The sequence below is a fragment of the Leptomonas pyrrhocoris genome (genome assembly GCF_001293395.1).
Source record: "Leptomonas pyrrhocoris isolate H10 chromosome Unknown, whole genome shotgun sequence".
NCBI lineage: Eukaryota > Euglenozoa > Kinetoplastea > Trypanosomatida > Trypanosomatidae > Leptomonas > Leptomonas pyrrhocoris.
The window spans coordinates 421,950-437,891 of record NW_015438360.1 but is presented as its reverse complement, the minus strand read 5'-3'; the positions used below and the strand labels follow the sequence as shown (position 1 = coordinate 437,891).

The 15,942-nt window shown below is 51.1% G+C and overlaps 5 protein-coding genes across 13 annotated transcripts; all 5 read right to left on the bottom strand.

Moving 5' to 3' along the window:
- Positions 1–249: 249 nt before the first annotated feature.
- Positions 250–2,914, bottom strand: ABB37_02628 (hypothetical protein; the record flags this gene model as incomplete). 4 transcript variants are annotated; one of them, XM_015799698.1, is made up of 1 exon in its annotated part: positions 250–2,914. In XM_015799698.1, exon 1 carries the CDS (start codon positions 2,647–2,649, stop codon positions 250–252), a length of 2,400 nt encoding a protein of 799 aa, XP_015661300.1. In that variant the 5' UTR covers positions 2,650–2,914. The 4 variants fall into 4 exon arrangements, with proteins under 4 accessions (XP_015661300.1, XP_015661301.1, XP_015661302.1 ...); XM_015799699.1 differs by having other exon boundaries at positions 250–2,912; XM_015799700.1 differs by having other exon boundaries at positions 250–2,910.
- A 2,107-nt stretch (positions 2,915–5,021) lies between these two features.
- ABB37_02627 (4-coumarate:coa ligase-like protein) lies at positions 5,022–7,915 on the bottom strand (the record flags this gene model as incomplete). Of its 3 annotated transcripts, none has more annotated exons than XM_015799695.1 (1): positions 5,022–7,915. In XM_015799695.1, exon 1 carries the CDS (start codon positions 6,879–6,881, stop codon positions 5,022–5,024), a length of 1,860 nt encoding a protein of 619 aa, XP_015661297.1. In that variant the 5' UTR covers positions 6,882–7,915. The 3 variants fall into 3 exon arrangements, with proteins under 3 accessions (XP_015661297.1, XP_015661298.1, XP_015661299.1); XM_015799696.1 differs by having other exon boundaries at positions 5,022–7,912; XM_015799697.1 differs by having other exon boundaries at positions 5,022–7,186.
- Positions 7,916–9,736: 1,821 nt separating this feature from the next.
- On the bottom strand, positions 9,737–12,094 carry ABB37_02626 (4-coumarate:coa ligase-like protein; the record flags this gene model as incomplete). The annotated part of the gene is made up of 1 exon (XM_015799694.1): positions 9,737–12,094. Exon 1 carries the CDS (start codon positions 11,654–11,656, stop codon positions 9,737–9,739), a length of 1,920 nt encoding a protein of 639 aa, XP_015661296.1. The 5' UTR covers positions 11,657–12,094.
- A 1,537-nt stretch (positions 12,095–13,631) lies between these two features.
- Positions 13,632–14,943, bottom strand: ABB37_02625 (hypothetical protein). 4 transcript variants are annotated; one of them, XM_015799690.1, is made up of 1 exon: positions 13,632–14,943. In XM_015799690.1, the coding sequence occupies exon 1, from the start codon at positions 14,776–14,778 to the stop codon at positions 14,611–14,613; it is 168 nt and encodes a 55-aa protein (XP_015661292.1). In that variant the 5' UTR covers positions 14,779–14,943; the 3' UTR covers positions 13,632–14,610. The 4 variants fall into 4 exon arrangements, with proteins under 4 accessions (XP_015661292.1, XP_015661293.1, XP_015661294.1 ...); XM_015799691.1 differs by having other exon boundaries at positions 13,632–14,935; XM_015799692.1 differs by having other exon boundaries at positions 13,632–14,883.
- A 577-nt stretch (positions 14,944–15,520) lies between these two features.
- ABB37_02624 (hypothetical protein) lies at positions 15,521–15,685 on the bottom strand (the record flags this gene model as incomplete). Its single annotated transcript, XM_015799689.1, has 1 exon — positions 15,521–15,685. The coding sequence occupies one exon, from the start codon at positions 15,683–15,685 to the stop codon at positions 15,521–15,523; it is 165 nt and encodes a 54-aa protein (XP_015661291.1).
- Between the last annotated feature and the right edge of the window lie 257 nt (positions 15,686–15,942).

Here is a 15,942-nt window from a genome sequence, read left to right as displayed (position 1 = left end):
AACAAGCGGCAGCATTGCTCCCTCGAACAGCACCAATGTCAGCCTAGAAGAAAGAAGAAGACGCCACCAACAACAATATGAGGAAGACAACAACGAATATCCTCACGGCAGTGCGGCACCCAGCCGTTGGTAAACGCTGCTCTGCTAAAAAAAATAATAGAAGGTCATTTCCCGTCAACGAACAGTCCAGGAAGAAGAACGCAAAAAGGGGGATAACAATAACAACGCAGAAAGAAAAGCCCGACAACACTACGACGACGCCGGGGATCCTGTGCCCAGGCGACGGCGATCGTAGCAGAGCAGCACGGCCACCACCGGCTTCGTGTGTCCCACAAACCCAACCGATTGCGGCCGATCCGTCGTCAGCCCGTTCCACATACGCACCGTGTTGTCGCTACTCGCCGTGAAGAGGAAGTTGCTGCAGTCACTAAAGACACCGTCCCAGACCCACCGGTGGTGGCCGGTGAGCGGCTTTAACGCCTTAAACTCTATCAGCGGCTCAACGCTCGTGTCGTCTGCCGCACGTCCTGTCGTGCCGTCGAAGGACTGCCCCAATGAGTTGGCCGAATTCGAGTCCGGCGCGGCCACCTTCACTTTCTTCCCACTCGTGTTGTTTACGGCATCATCGGCGGAGTTGGTTGCCGCAGCTGCGCTCTCCGTGCCGTTGCCCTCTGGCTGCTGCTGCTGGGCCGCCTCAGAGGTCTGCTCGCCTGCCGAGCTCTTTGGCGGTACCTGCGCGGAGGCAGCGAGGGAGGGGTTGGGGGTCTCGTTGCGCACCTTTGCTTCACCTCCCGTCTCACTTGCGTTGGCCTCCGCCCCACCCGCTGCGCCGCTACCGCTGCTGACATGTCGGAGAGTTGACTTGAGAGCACCGGTCCCCGACTCCCCCACCTCCGGTGAGGTCATCTTCGAACCGGCGGCCTTCTCGACCTCGTCGATGGGCGCCAACTGCGAGGTGCTGAGTCGCAGCGCGGCCGGGACGATGAAGCGGCCGACCGAGTAGTCCGCGCTGCACGTCATGAGCAGCTCCGCGTTGGGCGAAATCAACACACGCAGAATGTACTTGTAGTGCGCCTGAATCGTGTCAAAGACTTCCATCTCCAGCTCCTCGGCCAACTTCACTGCGGCAGACTGCTGTACCAGCTGGGCTTGCAACCCCGCGTTTGCGAGGGCCTGCCGCGGCGTGGCTTGGTTGCTGCGGCTGTTCATTGAGTTCTGCTGCTCCAGGTGATCGAGCAGAACCGCACCGATGCTGTTGTGGACCGTGGAGCCGCTGACGCGCGTGGCGTTCATGCTCACCTCGCCGCCGCCGCCGCCCTCCTCGCTGGCACCGGAGTTGCGACGCGCGTTCGCGGACAGCTCATTCGCCACCAGGGCGGAGCGGTAGATGGTCTCGCGTGGGCCGTGGTAGCTGTTGGAGCTGGTCGCACCGTCCGCGTAGGAGCCCACTCTCCCCGTGAGGGGCAGCCGGGACGACATCCCGCCCGACGCGCCGTCCACGAAGGAGTTGCCGGTGCTCTTCTGCGGCGAAAGCTGCGGTGTCCCGCCTGCGCTGATGGACAGCCGCTGCGATTGTTCGCGCGGCGTGAGTTGTCCCGTGCTGTTTACGCCAGTGCCCCCTGCGACGTGCATCGCCGGCACACCATCCACGGCGCTCGACGCTAGTCCGGCCTTGCTGCCGCACACCGACTTGTCCCGTGCGAGACGGATAAAGTGGACCTTGCCGGCGTTTGTAGCGACGGCAGCCCAGCGGGCCATCGGCTCAATCGCGATGCTGCGGATGGCGCTGTAATCGTTTGCGAAGTTGATCTCCTGCAGCGCGTAGCGACCAAAGGCTTTTAATACCTCCTGCTGATCTTTATCAGCCTGCTTTTCCTTTTCGATCGCAGCCAGTTTGACAAGGTCCTTTTCTGCCTCGGCATCCGCGTCTGCTGTCGGAGGAGTGGACTTGCTGTTGCGGTTGTTTTTCATCTCCATCGCGACACTCGCCACAATGGAGGGCAGGTGCCACATGGAGACCTGGCCCATCTGATTCCCCGTCAGTAAGTACTTACGATCCGGCGAGGCGGCGCTGCAGGTGATGGCGGCACCGGTGGCGATGTCCTTCAGGACGCGCAGCGCGTTGGCCGAGTTGGCGTCAAGAAAGCGGATGTGACCATCCTCGCTGGTAGCAATGAGCAGACAGGCGACCTCCTTGAAGCCGTGCCCCAGCAGGCCGCCGAGATCGGAGACGATGGTGGTGCCCAGCATCTGGTCGTTTAACACGGACGACGCAGAGTCCGTGAGCTGGCGCGAGGAGCCGGAAAGGGTGCTGCTCTGATCGTCGTTCAACGTGCGCAACAGTGGCACGGCAGCCAGGCTTGTGAAGTTCATCGAGCTCTGACTCTCAAAGGAGGAGTAGATGGATGGAGCTTGGTTGGCATTGTTGCTGCCTGCCGGTGCGCCGCCGCCGCTCATGTAAGTGGCGAGGTCGTAGAGGCGAACGACGCCAAAACCCGCCACAGCCAGATAGCCGGTATCGGGCAACAGAAATAGACTGTTGATCTGCGACTCCTGAAAAGTGAAGCTTTTCACCGTTCGCCCAGAAGCGGCGTCCCACAAGCGAATCTGCTTGTCGTACGACGCTGACACAACAACCGCGGCCGACATTGCTGTTAACTGTTCGTTTTTCTTTCTTTCTCTGCTGCTGCTGCTGTTGCTTTGGCTTAAAAGCAACAGCAAGAAAAAGCGTTTAATCGAGGAATTCACAGCACGCCTTTCTCTTTATATTCTAACGACAGAACTCCTCTCCTTCTTTCCGTATATACATGTGTGTGTGTACGAAGACTTCTCCTGCTATTGTAGATCACAATTGAAAGCCAGTGGAATGAACATACACGACAAATATATATATATATATATATATATACACTTTCAAAGCGGGACGCGAATTACGTTGAGATGAATAGTGGAGTTAAGAGTGAGTCACTCGACACACAACAGGGACGCTGCACGTGAAGGGTGACTGCCTTTTCTCACAAGAGAATAGGAAGAAGCACGTTGCATTGCTGATATCTTTTCTTCTTCACACGAACATCATATTGGTTTTCACTTGACCGCCTCAGTTATTGTCTTGAGGACGATGCCTGTCGCTTTTTTCGAACAAGCATGCGGGCTCTCAATGCCTGTGTGGGAGAGCCAATTACTAATAGGCTTTCCTTCATGAAGAAAGCTCTCGACGAGTTGGTCTCCTGTCAACCTTCACATAATAAGAACAAAGAACGCACACGACAGTTCGGTTACCTCTCGTCGATTGTGCGCTTTCTCGCTGTCATATAACTAATTGCTTCTCGTCGCTAGCAGAAAAGGAAAACACGACCACGATGCGTATCACTGCTTTCACGCTCGCACAAAAAGTGTATGATGAGGTCCTTTTTCCTTTATTATTATTATTCCTCTTCTATTCGCTGGTCGTGTAGAGAGAGAAAAAAGGCGGAAGTAGGGATACTATATTAAAAGAACAAACGTGTATCTTCGTTTCCTCGACTACGTTGCACTACCCCTTAACATCACGAGGAATGAAACCTGTGCAGAGTCTGCTCAATGCCAAAAGAACGTTGTACTCCCCCCTTTTTCCCCTCCAAAAGAAAAAAAAAGAATTGAGGTGTAGTGTTCCCTCATGTATTCTGCACTAGCGTGCTCAGCAGAACAAACAAACAAGAAGAAGAGGAAGAAGAAAAACAAAATGTCGCCGCGTATTTGCGACGATGTCGCGTTCGTACTGCGGCTCCGCTGACAAGCAATGCGAAGCAAACAAACGATAAAATAACGAATAGAGAGGTCATTTGCCCTCCTTTCTTCCGCGTTCAGAGAAGGAGGGAGGAGGAAAAGGACAGATAAGGCGTATATAAAAAAACTCGAAAGAGACCCAACAGGGAGCCATGTGCGTGTTCGAGGCCAAAAGTTCCGCCTTAACGGCGATGAAAGTGTTCCCCGCAGAAAAGAAAAAAATGAAAAGGCGAGAGAGAGACAAAAAGGGAAAAACTTAGGCGAATGTATAGGAACACGCGATATATATAGTAACACTACAGCAGCTTATTATTTCTAGTGAGGCGCTAAAAGCTAATGTCAACATTCTCATTTGGCCTCTTCACTTTTGCTAAAGCCGAAGTGACGCATCTCAGGGCGTCCGCCGCATACCCGGGAAAAAAAATGTTGAACCTAAAAAAAAGAAAGAGGGAGATATATCGTCAGATGTAAACGATTCTAGCACTGAAAACACAGAGATCAACATCGCGAGAAGTTCTCAAAAGGGGTAAAAAAAAAATGAAGGCGCTTTCAGTAGCATCTATACAGCCCAGGGAGAGAGAGAGAGAGCGAAGAGGAGAGCCGTACAGTGAAGACAAAACTGTGTCACCGGCATCGTTGCGCTCACACCGCGCCGGCTCTACCCTTCGCGTTCATTGCCTACTCTCCTGCGGCTAGACAGACACAATATATAAGTGTTCTTGATTTCGTTGACAGTACACGCATGAATGCCAGCAAAAAGAATCCGCAACACAGTCAAGAGTCCTTGTAGTTAGTGAAAACAGCAAAAAAAAAACCACGGCGAGTTGGAAAAGAATGCCAATTATAAATAAAACGCTTGCAAGAGGGTGAGAAAAAGTGCAAAGCAGAAAACAAACACACAGACAAAAAAAAGGGAGAGGAGTATGCTCAAGTGACAAGAGGAAGCCTTTTTATGTCATACCTCAAGCAACCTCGTTCTCCGAGCATCGTGTCATTTTTCGTGTGACGATACGTAACAGCAACAATAATAATAATAGAAAAAGAAGGAAGGAGTCCACCCCATTGCGGCACAGCGAGAGTCTAACGAAAGGGGGGGGGGGGTTGGTGAGGTTACACTTCGATGAAGACGTACCTCCTCAGACTCAAATTAGCCTCTACCCGCCAAGAAAAAGACAACACAAACAAGGTAAGACAACAAAGAGAGAGAGAGTTGAAGTAGAGATTATACCCTTCGTGCCGCGGGAGTTTCTTGGCTACGTAGCGGCGGAGTCGGCGCCATGAACCTGTTCCATGCTTGCCTTCATCATGGCCAGCTCCTCCTGGCGCATCTGCCGACGCATCAGCTTACCGGCGGCATTGCGCGAGATCTCGTCCACAATGCGCACACCACCGTGCAGGCGCTTGTGGGGCGGCATGCGCGACATCACAAAGCGGTACAGCTCGTCCGAGGCACGCACGGCGTCTTTGGTGGGCACGTCCGGCTGCAGCACCACCAACGCACGCGGGTTCTCAAAGCTCACATCGCGAGGATCAGGCACGCCAAACACGATGCAGTCCTTCACCCACGGATGGCTCAGCAGCAGCGCCTCCAGCCCAGCAGGCGACACCTGGAAGCCCTTGTACTTGATCAGCTCCTTCAGCCGGTCCGTAATCATCAGTTCCTCGGTGTTGAGCAGGATGTTGCCGATGTCGCCGGTGCGGAACCATCCATCCTGCATGCACATCGCGGTGTCCTCGTCCCTCAGGTAGCCCTTCATCAACTGCGGGCCGCGCACCCAAATCTCGCCCTCCTCGCCAGCCTGCACGTCAATGCCGGCAGACTTGTCAGCACCACTCTGCTGGCTGTCATCGACCTTGACAACGCGAATTTCAGTGTCCGCCATAATAAATCCGCAGCTGCCCAAGGTGGAGCGCTGGCCCTTAACGGGCCCGGTTACGCAGGGCGACATCTCCGTCATGCCGTAGCCTTGCGCGACAGTCGTCCCCGGCAGCATCGCCTCCACCATCTGAATCACCTCCGGGCCGAGCGGGGCCGCACCAGAAAACAAACACGTCAGCGAAGACAAATCGTGCTGCTGGACGAGCTCCTTATTCTTCATCAGCGAGATGAGAATTGGCGGGGCCACCATGTTCACCGTGGCGCGGTACTTCGCCGCCGCCTTCACGTACTCGTCGATCGCGAATTTGCTCATCACCACCAGCATACCGCCATAGGCGAGGATGCTGTTCAAGCACACGGTGAAGCCCAAGATGTGGAACATCGGCAAGATGGCGAGGCTGACCGTCTGAGAATTTAGCTGTTGGGCCTGTGCGGTCTGCTCCACGTTCGCGATGAGGGCGCGGTTCGTCAGCTGCACACCTTTCGGCAGACCCATCGTACCGCTGGAAAAGGGGATGAGAGCGGTGTCGTCAAGGGTTGCGCCCTTCAAGCCGTCGTAGTCCTTCGGGATCGGTGGGATGTCCGTCGTCTTGAGAAACTCCTCTGGGTACATGATCTTGATCACGCGACCCGTTTCACGCTGCACCAGATCCACGGCTTCGTCCAACTGCTTCTGGAAGAAACGCATGCCGAACACGATCTTGCACTGATTCGTCTTGAAGTGGTAGGCAAGGGTGGAGGCAGCGGCGACCGCGTTGACGGGGGATACGATGGCACCTAACCGCAACGCGCCGTATACCAGCGGGCCGTAGACGGCGGTGTTCAGCAGGCACAGGCACACAACATCCCCTTTGCGCACACCCTGCTGGTACAATGCCATCGCCGTGTACTCAGTCGCCTGCATGAGCTGCAGGTAGCTGTAGGTTTTTCCGGTCTCCACCTGCACTGCAGCGATCTTCTTTGGGTCCATCGCCGCCATTCGCTTCATCAGGTAGCCGTACAACGTCGTTTCCTTGTTCACCACCGCCATCACAGAGGGCAGCTTAGACTTGTAAATGAGGTGGCTCTGCGAGCCCGACGTCCAGCGAAACTGCTGGTGCAGCGGAGCGCTGAAAAAGGACGGCGCGGAGGAATTGACGGACAGGATGGAGGATGAGCCCAGCAGGCCCGCTGCGCGCAGCATGGCACGACTGCGACCAGTCGCGCTCAGTGCGACCCAGCTGCTGCGAAACATCAGTGCGGGGACGGCGTGGTATGGAGGGGGTGGGGAGCAACAACAAAGGGAAAATTCGAGAAAAGGTGAAAGTGCCTGTGACAAAGGAAGAAACAAGAAAACAGCAACAAGAAAAGAAAAGAAATAAAGGGTGTACACTGAGTGATACAACGAGAACGAAGAGCACCAAATGTCGATGGACGGAGAGAGAGAGAAAAAATGAAGATAAAAAAGATGAAATAAAAGTAAATATTCGAAACGACCGGTGGGAGGGTATAATTGAGTTTGACGGGTATGCGAGATCGCCTTCGGCTCGTGTGAAGTCTGCGGCCGAGCGCACGTCAGAAACGTAATCATCGTTGTTGAGGTGTAAAAGAAAAGCCACAGAGGTAAAGAGAGGGGAAAGAAGTGATGTCACAACAGGTGAGCGATCAAAAGAAGAAAAGTACACTTTGCATGAGGAACAGAGGTGCCATTTGTTGCAAAGGTAGTAGTACCGACAAACGCCCATTTCATCGAAAAAAGAGGCAGCAATATTCTGTGGTGGTGAACACTACCGATTTGAGGGAGATACGGCGGCGGTGGTGCAAGTGTTTTCGCTTTTTCGTCATCGGCACAAGGTGGATGACGTGTTGTTGTAAGCGCTTTTTATTGCTTTGTCTTGACAGCACCGCTAGTCAGAAATATGAAAACAGAACTCACAAGGGGCAATGAAATGAAACGTCTCAGGCGACCGAAAAAAAAGGCTTTTGAAATCTTATCGGGAAAACAGGAAGAAATGAAGTGGTTCACATCCGCGCCATCCTTTTCTCTTTTGATCGCTATAAGATTTACCCGTGATCGGGCGTCGCGTGAAGCACTTTCTCATTAATTATCCGCTGCTTTGTTTTGTTTTGTATGAAATAGGGAGTGTTGGTTGTGTTTTGTTTTGTGGCTACGCTTCTTCTATAACCGACTGATCGCGCAGCAGCGGTTTCGGGGTTTTTTTTTCGCAGCGGGGGAAAAGAAGAATGCCGCTCTTCAACCAATCAGCGAAATCGCTCAAAGCTTCTACTTGGGGATGAGTAAGAAGAAAAGAATAGAAGAATCGAGAGGTGCAAAGAGTCCGAGAGAGATGCATTAGCTGAGACCTGATTCCACCCTCCAAACTCGCGATGGACCTCCAACATCTTATCTATTCACCCCGCGCAGCGTCTCGCTGCCAAACTTACTCCCTACAACGTCAGGGGACGATGGTGCACTGGACTTGGCGATTTCCTCTTTTTCCATTTTTTCTAATAGGTAGCACTACTAACGAAGTGGCAAACAAGGGTAGTTGAATTGGTTAAACCCAAGGATCCCTGTCGTGGTGGGCAACCACGGGGGTGGGTGGGTGGAAAGAAAAAACTCAAAAGTTGTGTGAGAACTTTGATTCTGCAAGTCCCAAAGATAAGGCGAAGGAGACGAGCGAGGGAGAGTAGTAGAGGTAGAAATCATGTTATCAGCAAACGTCGGAGCCATTGTTCCTCATCCTCCTCGTATCATTCTTCCTCTTTTCATCATTCCATTCTTTTCGTAAACGATCAAAAAAAAGGCAGATGACGGGAGAAACTATATCAGACAAGACACACCTTCGTAGATACACCATCTCGCATTTCTACAAGCCTGCCGGAACGCAACGTCGGGAGCGCTTTCACAGCCGTGATACGACGAGCAAACAAGCAGTAAAAGAGAACAAACACACGAATTATATATGAACAGGAGAAAATAAATGCGAAGGCGCGTTTCTCGTTCGACTCGTAGGAATAATAATAATAATAATAGCAGCAGCATTAGTAGGAGAAGTGAACAAAAAATAAAAAGAGAAAATCTATTTTCACACACCCATACATATATGTTGGATTATTATTATGATAAACGTTCGCATCTCGCACAGCACACTTACATCCACACAAACGCGCGCGTTACACAAAACAAAAACGTTCGGCAAGTTTTCCGAACGCTTAACTGTTTGAAACTACACAGGACAGAGTGCAATGTGTGGATGAGTGCAGGGAGTAAAAACAAAGAAAACTTGATATTTGAAGCAAATGCGCCGTGAGACATGCCAAGCAATAAAACCAGTGATGTTCTCTTCTTCTTTTGAAGAACGATTACAGCATAGCAAAACAAGAATCGGAAGAAAGCAGCCGTTCCTGCAGCGAATTGGGAAGTGGAACGAACAAATCGATAGTGGAAACATTGTAGCAAATATGAAACGAAGCCTGTTGACCTTCCATTAACAAAGGGAAAAAACAAAAGAGAAACAGGATTCGTTCTGCGATACATCAGAGAAAGCTGCAATTTAGAGAAGAAACAGTTTGGCGTGCTATGCTGTGCGTGTCTCCTGCCTTTTCTTTTCACCTGCCAATACCCGTGTCAAAATAAATAAAGAAGGAAACTAATTAAAAGAAAGAGGTCATCGCCGAGAGAAAAATGTGAATGTCACCCTCATATGTCTCTTTTCGATTTGTTACATGTTTGAAAGAGATGGAGAGAGAGAGTGCGATGGAAGGAGGAGAATCATTACAACAGCAGGAGAGAAGAAGAAATACCGCTCGCTTCCCGACAAATAGAGATGGGGAAAAAAAGCTAGTTTGGAGAGACAAAAAAACCGTGGTGAGTAGTAAATGCATTATATATTTTGTGTCACCGTCGATGCGAGGTGTAAATCGTCCGGAAACGTCACCAGAGAAGAAGACTGAATATGCCCGCAGCTCTAATGTCGAGCTTGGCTACTCTTAAAGCTAAGAGAGAGAGAGAAAGAACAGCACGTGTCCCCAAAGAGAACAAAGCAGAAAAAAGCTGTGTTGTTCAACGATGGTTTTGGCAAGATGATACACCGCGTCGGTCCTTCGCTATTCTGGCTTCGTCTCGGCTGCACTCGCCTTCATCATGGCCAGCTCCTCCTGGCGCATCTGCCGACGCATCAGCTTACCGGCGGCATTGCGCGAGATCTCGTCCACAATGCGCACACCACCGTGCAGGCGCTTGTGGGGCGGCATGCGCGACATCACAAAGCGGTACAGCTCGTCCGAGGCACGCACGGCGTCTTTGGTGGGCACGTCCGGCTGCAGCACCACCAACGCACGCGGGTTCTCAAAGCTCACATCGCGAGGATCAGGCACGCCAAACACGATGCAGTCCTTCACCCACGGATGGCTCAGCAGCAGCGCCTCCAGCCCAGCAGGCGACACCTGGAAGCCCTTGTACTTGATCAGCTCCTTCAGCCGGTCCGTAATCATCAGTTCCTCGGTGTTGAGCAGGATCTTGCCGATGTCGCCGGTGCGGAACCATCCATCCTGCATGCACATCGCGGTGTCCTCGTCCCTCAGGTAGCCCTTCATCAACTGCGGGCCGCGCACCCAAATCTCGCCCTCCTCGCCAGCCTGCACGTCAACGCCGGCAGACTTGTCAGCACCACTCTGCTGGCTGTCATCGACCTTGACAATGCGAATTTCAGTGTCCCCGATGATGCGGCCGCAGCTGCCCGGAGTAGAACTTTTGCCTTTAACAGGCGCCGTGACAGTGGGCGACATCTCCGTCAAGCCGTAGCCTTGCGCGACAGTCGTCCCCGGCAGCATCGCCTCCACCATCCGAACCACTTCTGTGCCCAGCGGCGCAGAAGCGGACACAAAGCTCTTCAGGGAAGTCAAGTCCCGCTGCTGGACGAGCTCCTTGTTCTTCATCAGCGAGATGAGAATTGGCGGGGCCACCATGTTCACCGTGGCGCGATGCTTCTCTATCATCTTGGCGTACTCGTCCACTGAGTACATACTCATCACCACCTGTGTCGCACCAACAGCCGAGATACAGTTTAGGCAAGTTGTGAAGCCGAAGATGTGGAACAACGGCAAGACAGTAATTGTGACGGCGTCGGGTCCGATACCGAAAGCGGCGCAGGTCTGCTCTGTGCACGCGATGAGGGAGCGGTTCGTCAGCTGCACACCTTTCGGCAGACCCATCGTACCGCTGGAAAATGGGAGAGCCACCGTGTCATCGAAGGTGGCGCCCTTCAAGCCGTCGTAGTCGCTGGGGATTCGCGGAATGTTGGTCTTTCGAAAAAAGCTTTCGGGGAACAGAATCGTCACTTGTTGCCCCGTTTCGCGCAACACCAGATCCACTGCTTCCTCCAGTTGACGCTGAAAAAAATGCATGCCGAGAACCACCTTCGCGTTGTTCGCTTTGAAGTGGTAGGCAAGGGTGGAGGCAGCGGCGACCGCGTTGACCATCGATACCACCGCACCTAACCGCAACGCGCCGTATACCAGAGGTCCGTAGAAGGTTGTATTCAACGCGCAGATGCACACCACATCACCGCGGCGTACACCCGCCTCGTAAAGGGCCTGCGCGGCGTGCTCAGATGCCTCGATGATTTGTGGGTAGGTCATAACTTTCCCATTGTCAGCCTGGATAACAGCTGGTTTATTTGGGTCGGCGTCTGCCATTCGCTTCATCAAGTAATCGTACAATGTGGTTTCCTTGTTAACGCTGTCCAATACGGAGGGGAGTTTCGATTTATAGATTTTCAGCTTGCCATCTTTTGCTGGCGGCGCAGTCGAGGTGGTAGTGGACGCTGCTTCAGAGAACGCTGACGACGATGCGCAGCGAATCGACTGTGTCAGAGTACCACATTTAGTAGTGCAAAGAGGCAACCAGGAACATGCCGCTGAAAACGTTCGTGGAAGAATTGCGCTGTAAAGAACTGCGGCGTGCGGGTTGCTGAGAACGGCATCTCGACGGAGCGCCGTCGTATGAAAGATGTTTCGGCGGAACATCACAGTTTTCAGTCGAGAGATTTTTGTCTTTGTCCCTTTCTCGTTTACGTTTTGCTCAATGAAGGGTTTCGATGTGTTGACCAGTTCTTGTGTTTCTCCGTTGTTTCTCCGTTGCCTCTCAAGTGTTCACTTACAAGAAAAGAACAAAGCTAGAAATATGCACACAAACACACGCGCACAGAGAAAAAAAAAACAGATGAAACCGCCGCGTCGATGAGGACAATGATGTCCAGTGCTATAGCAAGGAAGAGCTTAAAGGTGAGCTATGAACTTGTAGAGAAGCAGAAAAAAAAGTTTGAGGAAGCGGAGTTCCAGAAATCCGTTGGAAGACAAAAATTCAGGAGGCAGTTGCAAAGTAACAGCAACGAAACACGACTGATTGCCGTAAGATTACTATCGCGCAGGAATAAACTCGCGTTTTATTCAAGTGCAAGTCCTTCTCAAACACAAAAGGTGACATTATAGGAAAAAAGAAAGAAGAGTGGAAAGGAGAGAGTTTAAAAAATGCAGAAAATAATTTCAAACATTTAAACAACGGCGCGTTCAGCTGTGCGTTTCTGCTTTTTTCTTTTAGCGAAGGAATCCTAAACTGCACTTAAGCAGTCAAAGTACCAGGCTACCAGAATCTGCAAGGGCTTTCTTTCAGCATTAAGCTTGCACTAAATGGACATGAAACAAGAAACGCATTCGGACAGCTTCACCCTTCAAAGGAAAAACACCGTGCCGAGAATCAACAGCATTGAGTTTAATTTTTTTCTTTCAACGATCACTCGAAAAATTCAACTTCGAGAATAGTATTTTTGAACAGTTTCTAGAGTGCAAAGGAACACCTCAGTGGGGCAGTAAAAGGCGACGAGAGGCTCGAACGTATCAAAAATTTTTGTTTTCAAAACAGTAGATCCGCCCTCAAAAAAAAAAAAACAATGACTACATTAACGTCCTCGGCACCGAAAAAAAGAAAAGAAGAACATGTTTATCCAGAAGGGCACAGCTACACACATCACAACCCCGAGGAAAAGCAGAAAAACTCCTCGTTAGGAGTTGCGCGAGTCAGCACGGTTACCTTCAATTCGTTTTCTGAAGTAAGAGGAGAAGAAAGTCTTGTTTTGACAGGTTCCGATTAGATCAGAACACAGATAAAAAAAAAGTTATTGTACTTGGCTTGGAAACATCTATCACTCGACGGCGTTAATATCAACAAAGGAAGGAAAAACCACAACAATGAGCAAAGGATGTGTACGTCAAAGAAGTAGTTGATACCGTTGCATCGGAACCCGCAGTTGCAGATCACTTAGATGAACGCGACACCAAGCAAAGCAAGTCGCCTGAAATTTTGGTACAGTAGCTGATCAGTTCCTTCTCTGTAAATACTGAACGCCGCAAATAGTATATAAAGTCTTCAAGAGTGGTTTGCTGTGTCGATTACAGGCAGAACGGCAGACGCACCGGCGCACGGTCACCTTTCGGACGGTCAGAGTCCTGCTTGGGCTTCGTCGTCTCCGTCACGCTCTTGCTGCTGTTGTAGCGCACGCTCGCTGCGCACACGGCGACGGCGGCGGCCTGGCACTTCGGGGCAACAAAGCGGAACATCTTCAGAGAGAAAGAGGGAAAGCGAAAAGGCGTAAGAGAGCGAGAGGGTGTGGGCTTGGGTTAGTAGCGGAGTGGAAGTATGACAGCAAAGGATAGCGTTAACCTGCGCGCCGTGCGGTTGCGTGTGAAGTTACGTGTACGAGCCCCGTGCAGTGCCGGTGCCCCATGAAAAGCAGAAAACAAGGGCAGAGAGAGGGAGGAGGCGAATGAGGATTACAAATAGAAGAAGGAAATAGAGCAAGAACCTACAATGAACCTGCGTGAAACGTGAGTCGTGCTTATGAAAAAGTGTGTTTGTGGGAACGCGCACACATGCATTGCTGCGGCATTGCGTCGCACACAGTTCGCTGCTCTTTCTTTCGATTATTACTGTTTGCTTTGAAGTGTTGTCTGTTCGTTGTGCTAAACTGATCAAGAAAAATAACATAAAACAAAAGAGAGATAATAGAAGAGTTTTCGTTTCAAAAGATATGTCAATTTGTGTGTTGCTTTGGCGCTTCAGACGGATGCAACTTCTGCACATTGATAATCCATAGGATGTGTCACGTTGCTGCTGGCATCGTCATTGCACTTCCCGTGCACACCCCTTTCTTCATTTACCCCTGCACGCTTGTATCGGCAACGGAGAACGATGGGTGGCAGCCTGAACGACGGGCTATCTTCTCCTCGACAACTCAATTTGTTTTGTCGCGGGTGAAAACGCACCGGACAGGTACTTTTCCGCTTCATCGTCAGTAGAGAGGGGTTCGCACAGCGGAAAACGCTCGCGAGCGGAGGGGAATTGAAGCAGCGACACGAAATAGACTATATGAAAGTAAGAAGACACTGTTTTGCGAGAGAAAACAAGCGAGTGAGAGGCTAAGCGCACATTTCTGGGAAGGAAGTAAATATCATATATATATATATTTAGCTGCTCACGCGGACGTGCAAATCCATGGCGTCCGCCTCGCAAACGCTTCTCTTCGCTTGCATTTTGAGGAGGGCGGCACGCGCTGCCACTCAAGGCAGTCGTGTTTCAGGGGATTAAACTGAGAAAGGCTTCGCCATTCCTAGGCTGTGGTAGGCTTGAAAAAAAAAAAGGCAGATCACAGTTCTTTGTTTTGGGGCGTAGAAGGGAAAAAAGAGAGATATCTTAGAGTGACAGTTTGCACAAGCGAAAAAAAAAATGAACGGCGTAACAGACAAAAATTCATTTTCACCAAGGTAGGATCGAGAGTTAGAGAGCCTATCAACGGAAGAAAATAAGGGCGAAGCACTTGTTAGAGCACTATCTTTTCACTTTTTAAACCAAGACGCGAGCGGTGCATGCACAGCACGGCCTCGGCGTCGTTTGCAGCGAGGTGCTCTGGAGTTCATTGTGTCGATTACAGGCAGAACGGCAGACGCACCGGCGCACGGTCACCTTTCGGACGGTCAGAGTCCTGCTTGGGCTTCGTCGTCTCCGTCACGCTCTTGCCGCTGTTGTAGCGCACGCTCGCTGCGCACACGGCGACGGCGGCGGCCTGGCACTTCGGGGCAACAAAGCGGAACATCTTCAGAGAGAAAGAGGGAAAGCGAAAAGGCGTAAGAGAGCGAGAGGGTGTGGGCTTGGGTTAGTAGCGGAGTGGAAGTATGACAGCAAAGGATAGCGTTAACCTGCGCGCCGTGCGGTTGCGTGTGAAGTTACGTGTACGAGCCCCGTGCAGTGCCGGTGCCCCATGAAAAGCAGAAAACAAGGGCAGAGAGAGGGAGGAGGCGAATGAGGATTACAAATAGAAGAAGGAAATAGAGCAAGAACCTACAATGAACCTGCGTGAAACGTGAGTCGTGCTTATGAAAAAGTGTGTTTGTGGGAACGCGCACACATGCATTGCTGCGGCATTGCGTCGCACACAGTTCGCTGCTCTTTCTTTCGATTATTACTGTTTGCCTTGACTTTGTGTGCGTATGCGCACTCATTTCTTTCATTACTTTCTTTTTTGGATAGAGTGGATGGGCAGTTCAAAAAAGGAATTCGGATACACTGAGAGAAAGGGAAGAAGAAAACAGTAAGAGTCCTGTAGATTTTCGTGGTTGAGGTGAGTTTGTTCCCATGGAGAGTTGTGCTCTCGCTTGAACTCTAAGTCCGCGTCTCAGCCGAGAGTTTTTTGATAAAAAAAAGCTGGCAGTAAAAACAATCTGTTTGAAAGAAAGACAAATGCGATGAAGAAGACCCGATAGCAGATAATGGCTACGATGCAGAACATACAATTCAATGCAAACAATCTGGTGTGTGGCTTTTTAATAATGTTGAAACTAATAAGTTGGGCGCATCATCTTTTTTCTCGTGTTTGTGCCTCTTTCGGACAAACGAAGAGGAGGCGAAGCCGAAAAGAAAAGACAGTCAGTAAATGATTTCGGCGTGATAACGGCGACAGCAGGAAAACACTGGTTTACATAAATCATTATTACAGAATGCATTCCATTGTGGAATAGGAGTGTGATATTGCAACCGGCGTGCACAACTAGGTGAAAAAAAGAGGGAATGAAAATAACGAAGCTCAAGGGGTGGAAAAGAGGCTGTGTCTTTTGGCGGTTTGCAACGGTTGGCGCCCCTCAAGAGGGGGAGTTGTGACCGCGCGCGTGGCTCTTGGAGTGGCGGCGGGGATGTCAAGCAAGCACCCAATGGTGCATATCAGGAGGGGTGGTGGCCGGGGGGGGGGGGGGGTCGGGTGGAA

Coding starts and splice junctions, on each gene's coding strand:
- ABB37_02625 (XM_015799690.1), bottom strand. CDS start 14,778: ATGTTCCGCTTTGTTGCCCCGAAGTGCCAGGCCGCCGCCGTCGCCGTG.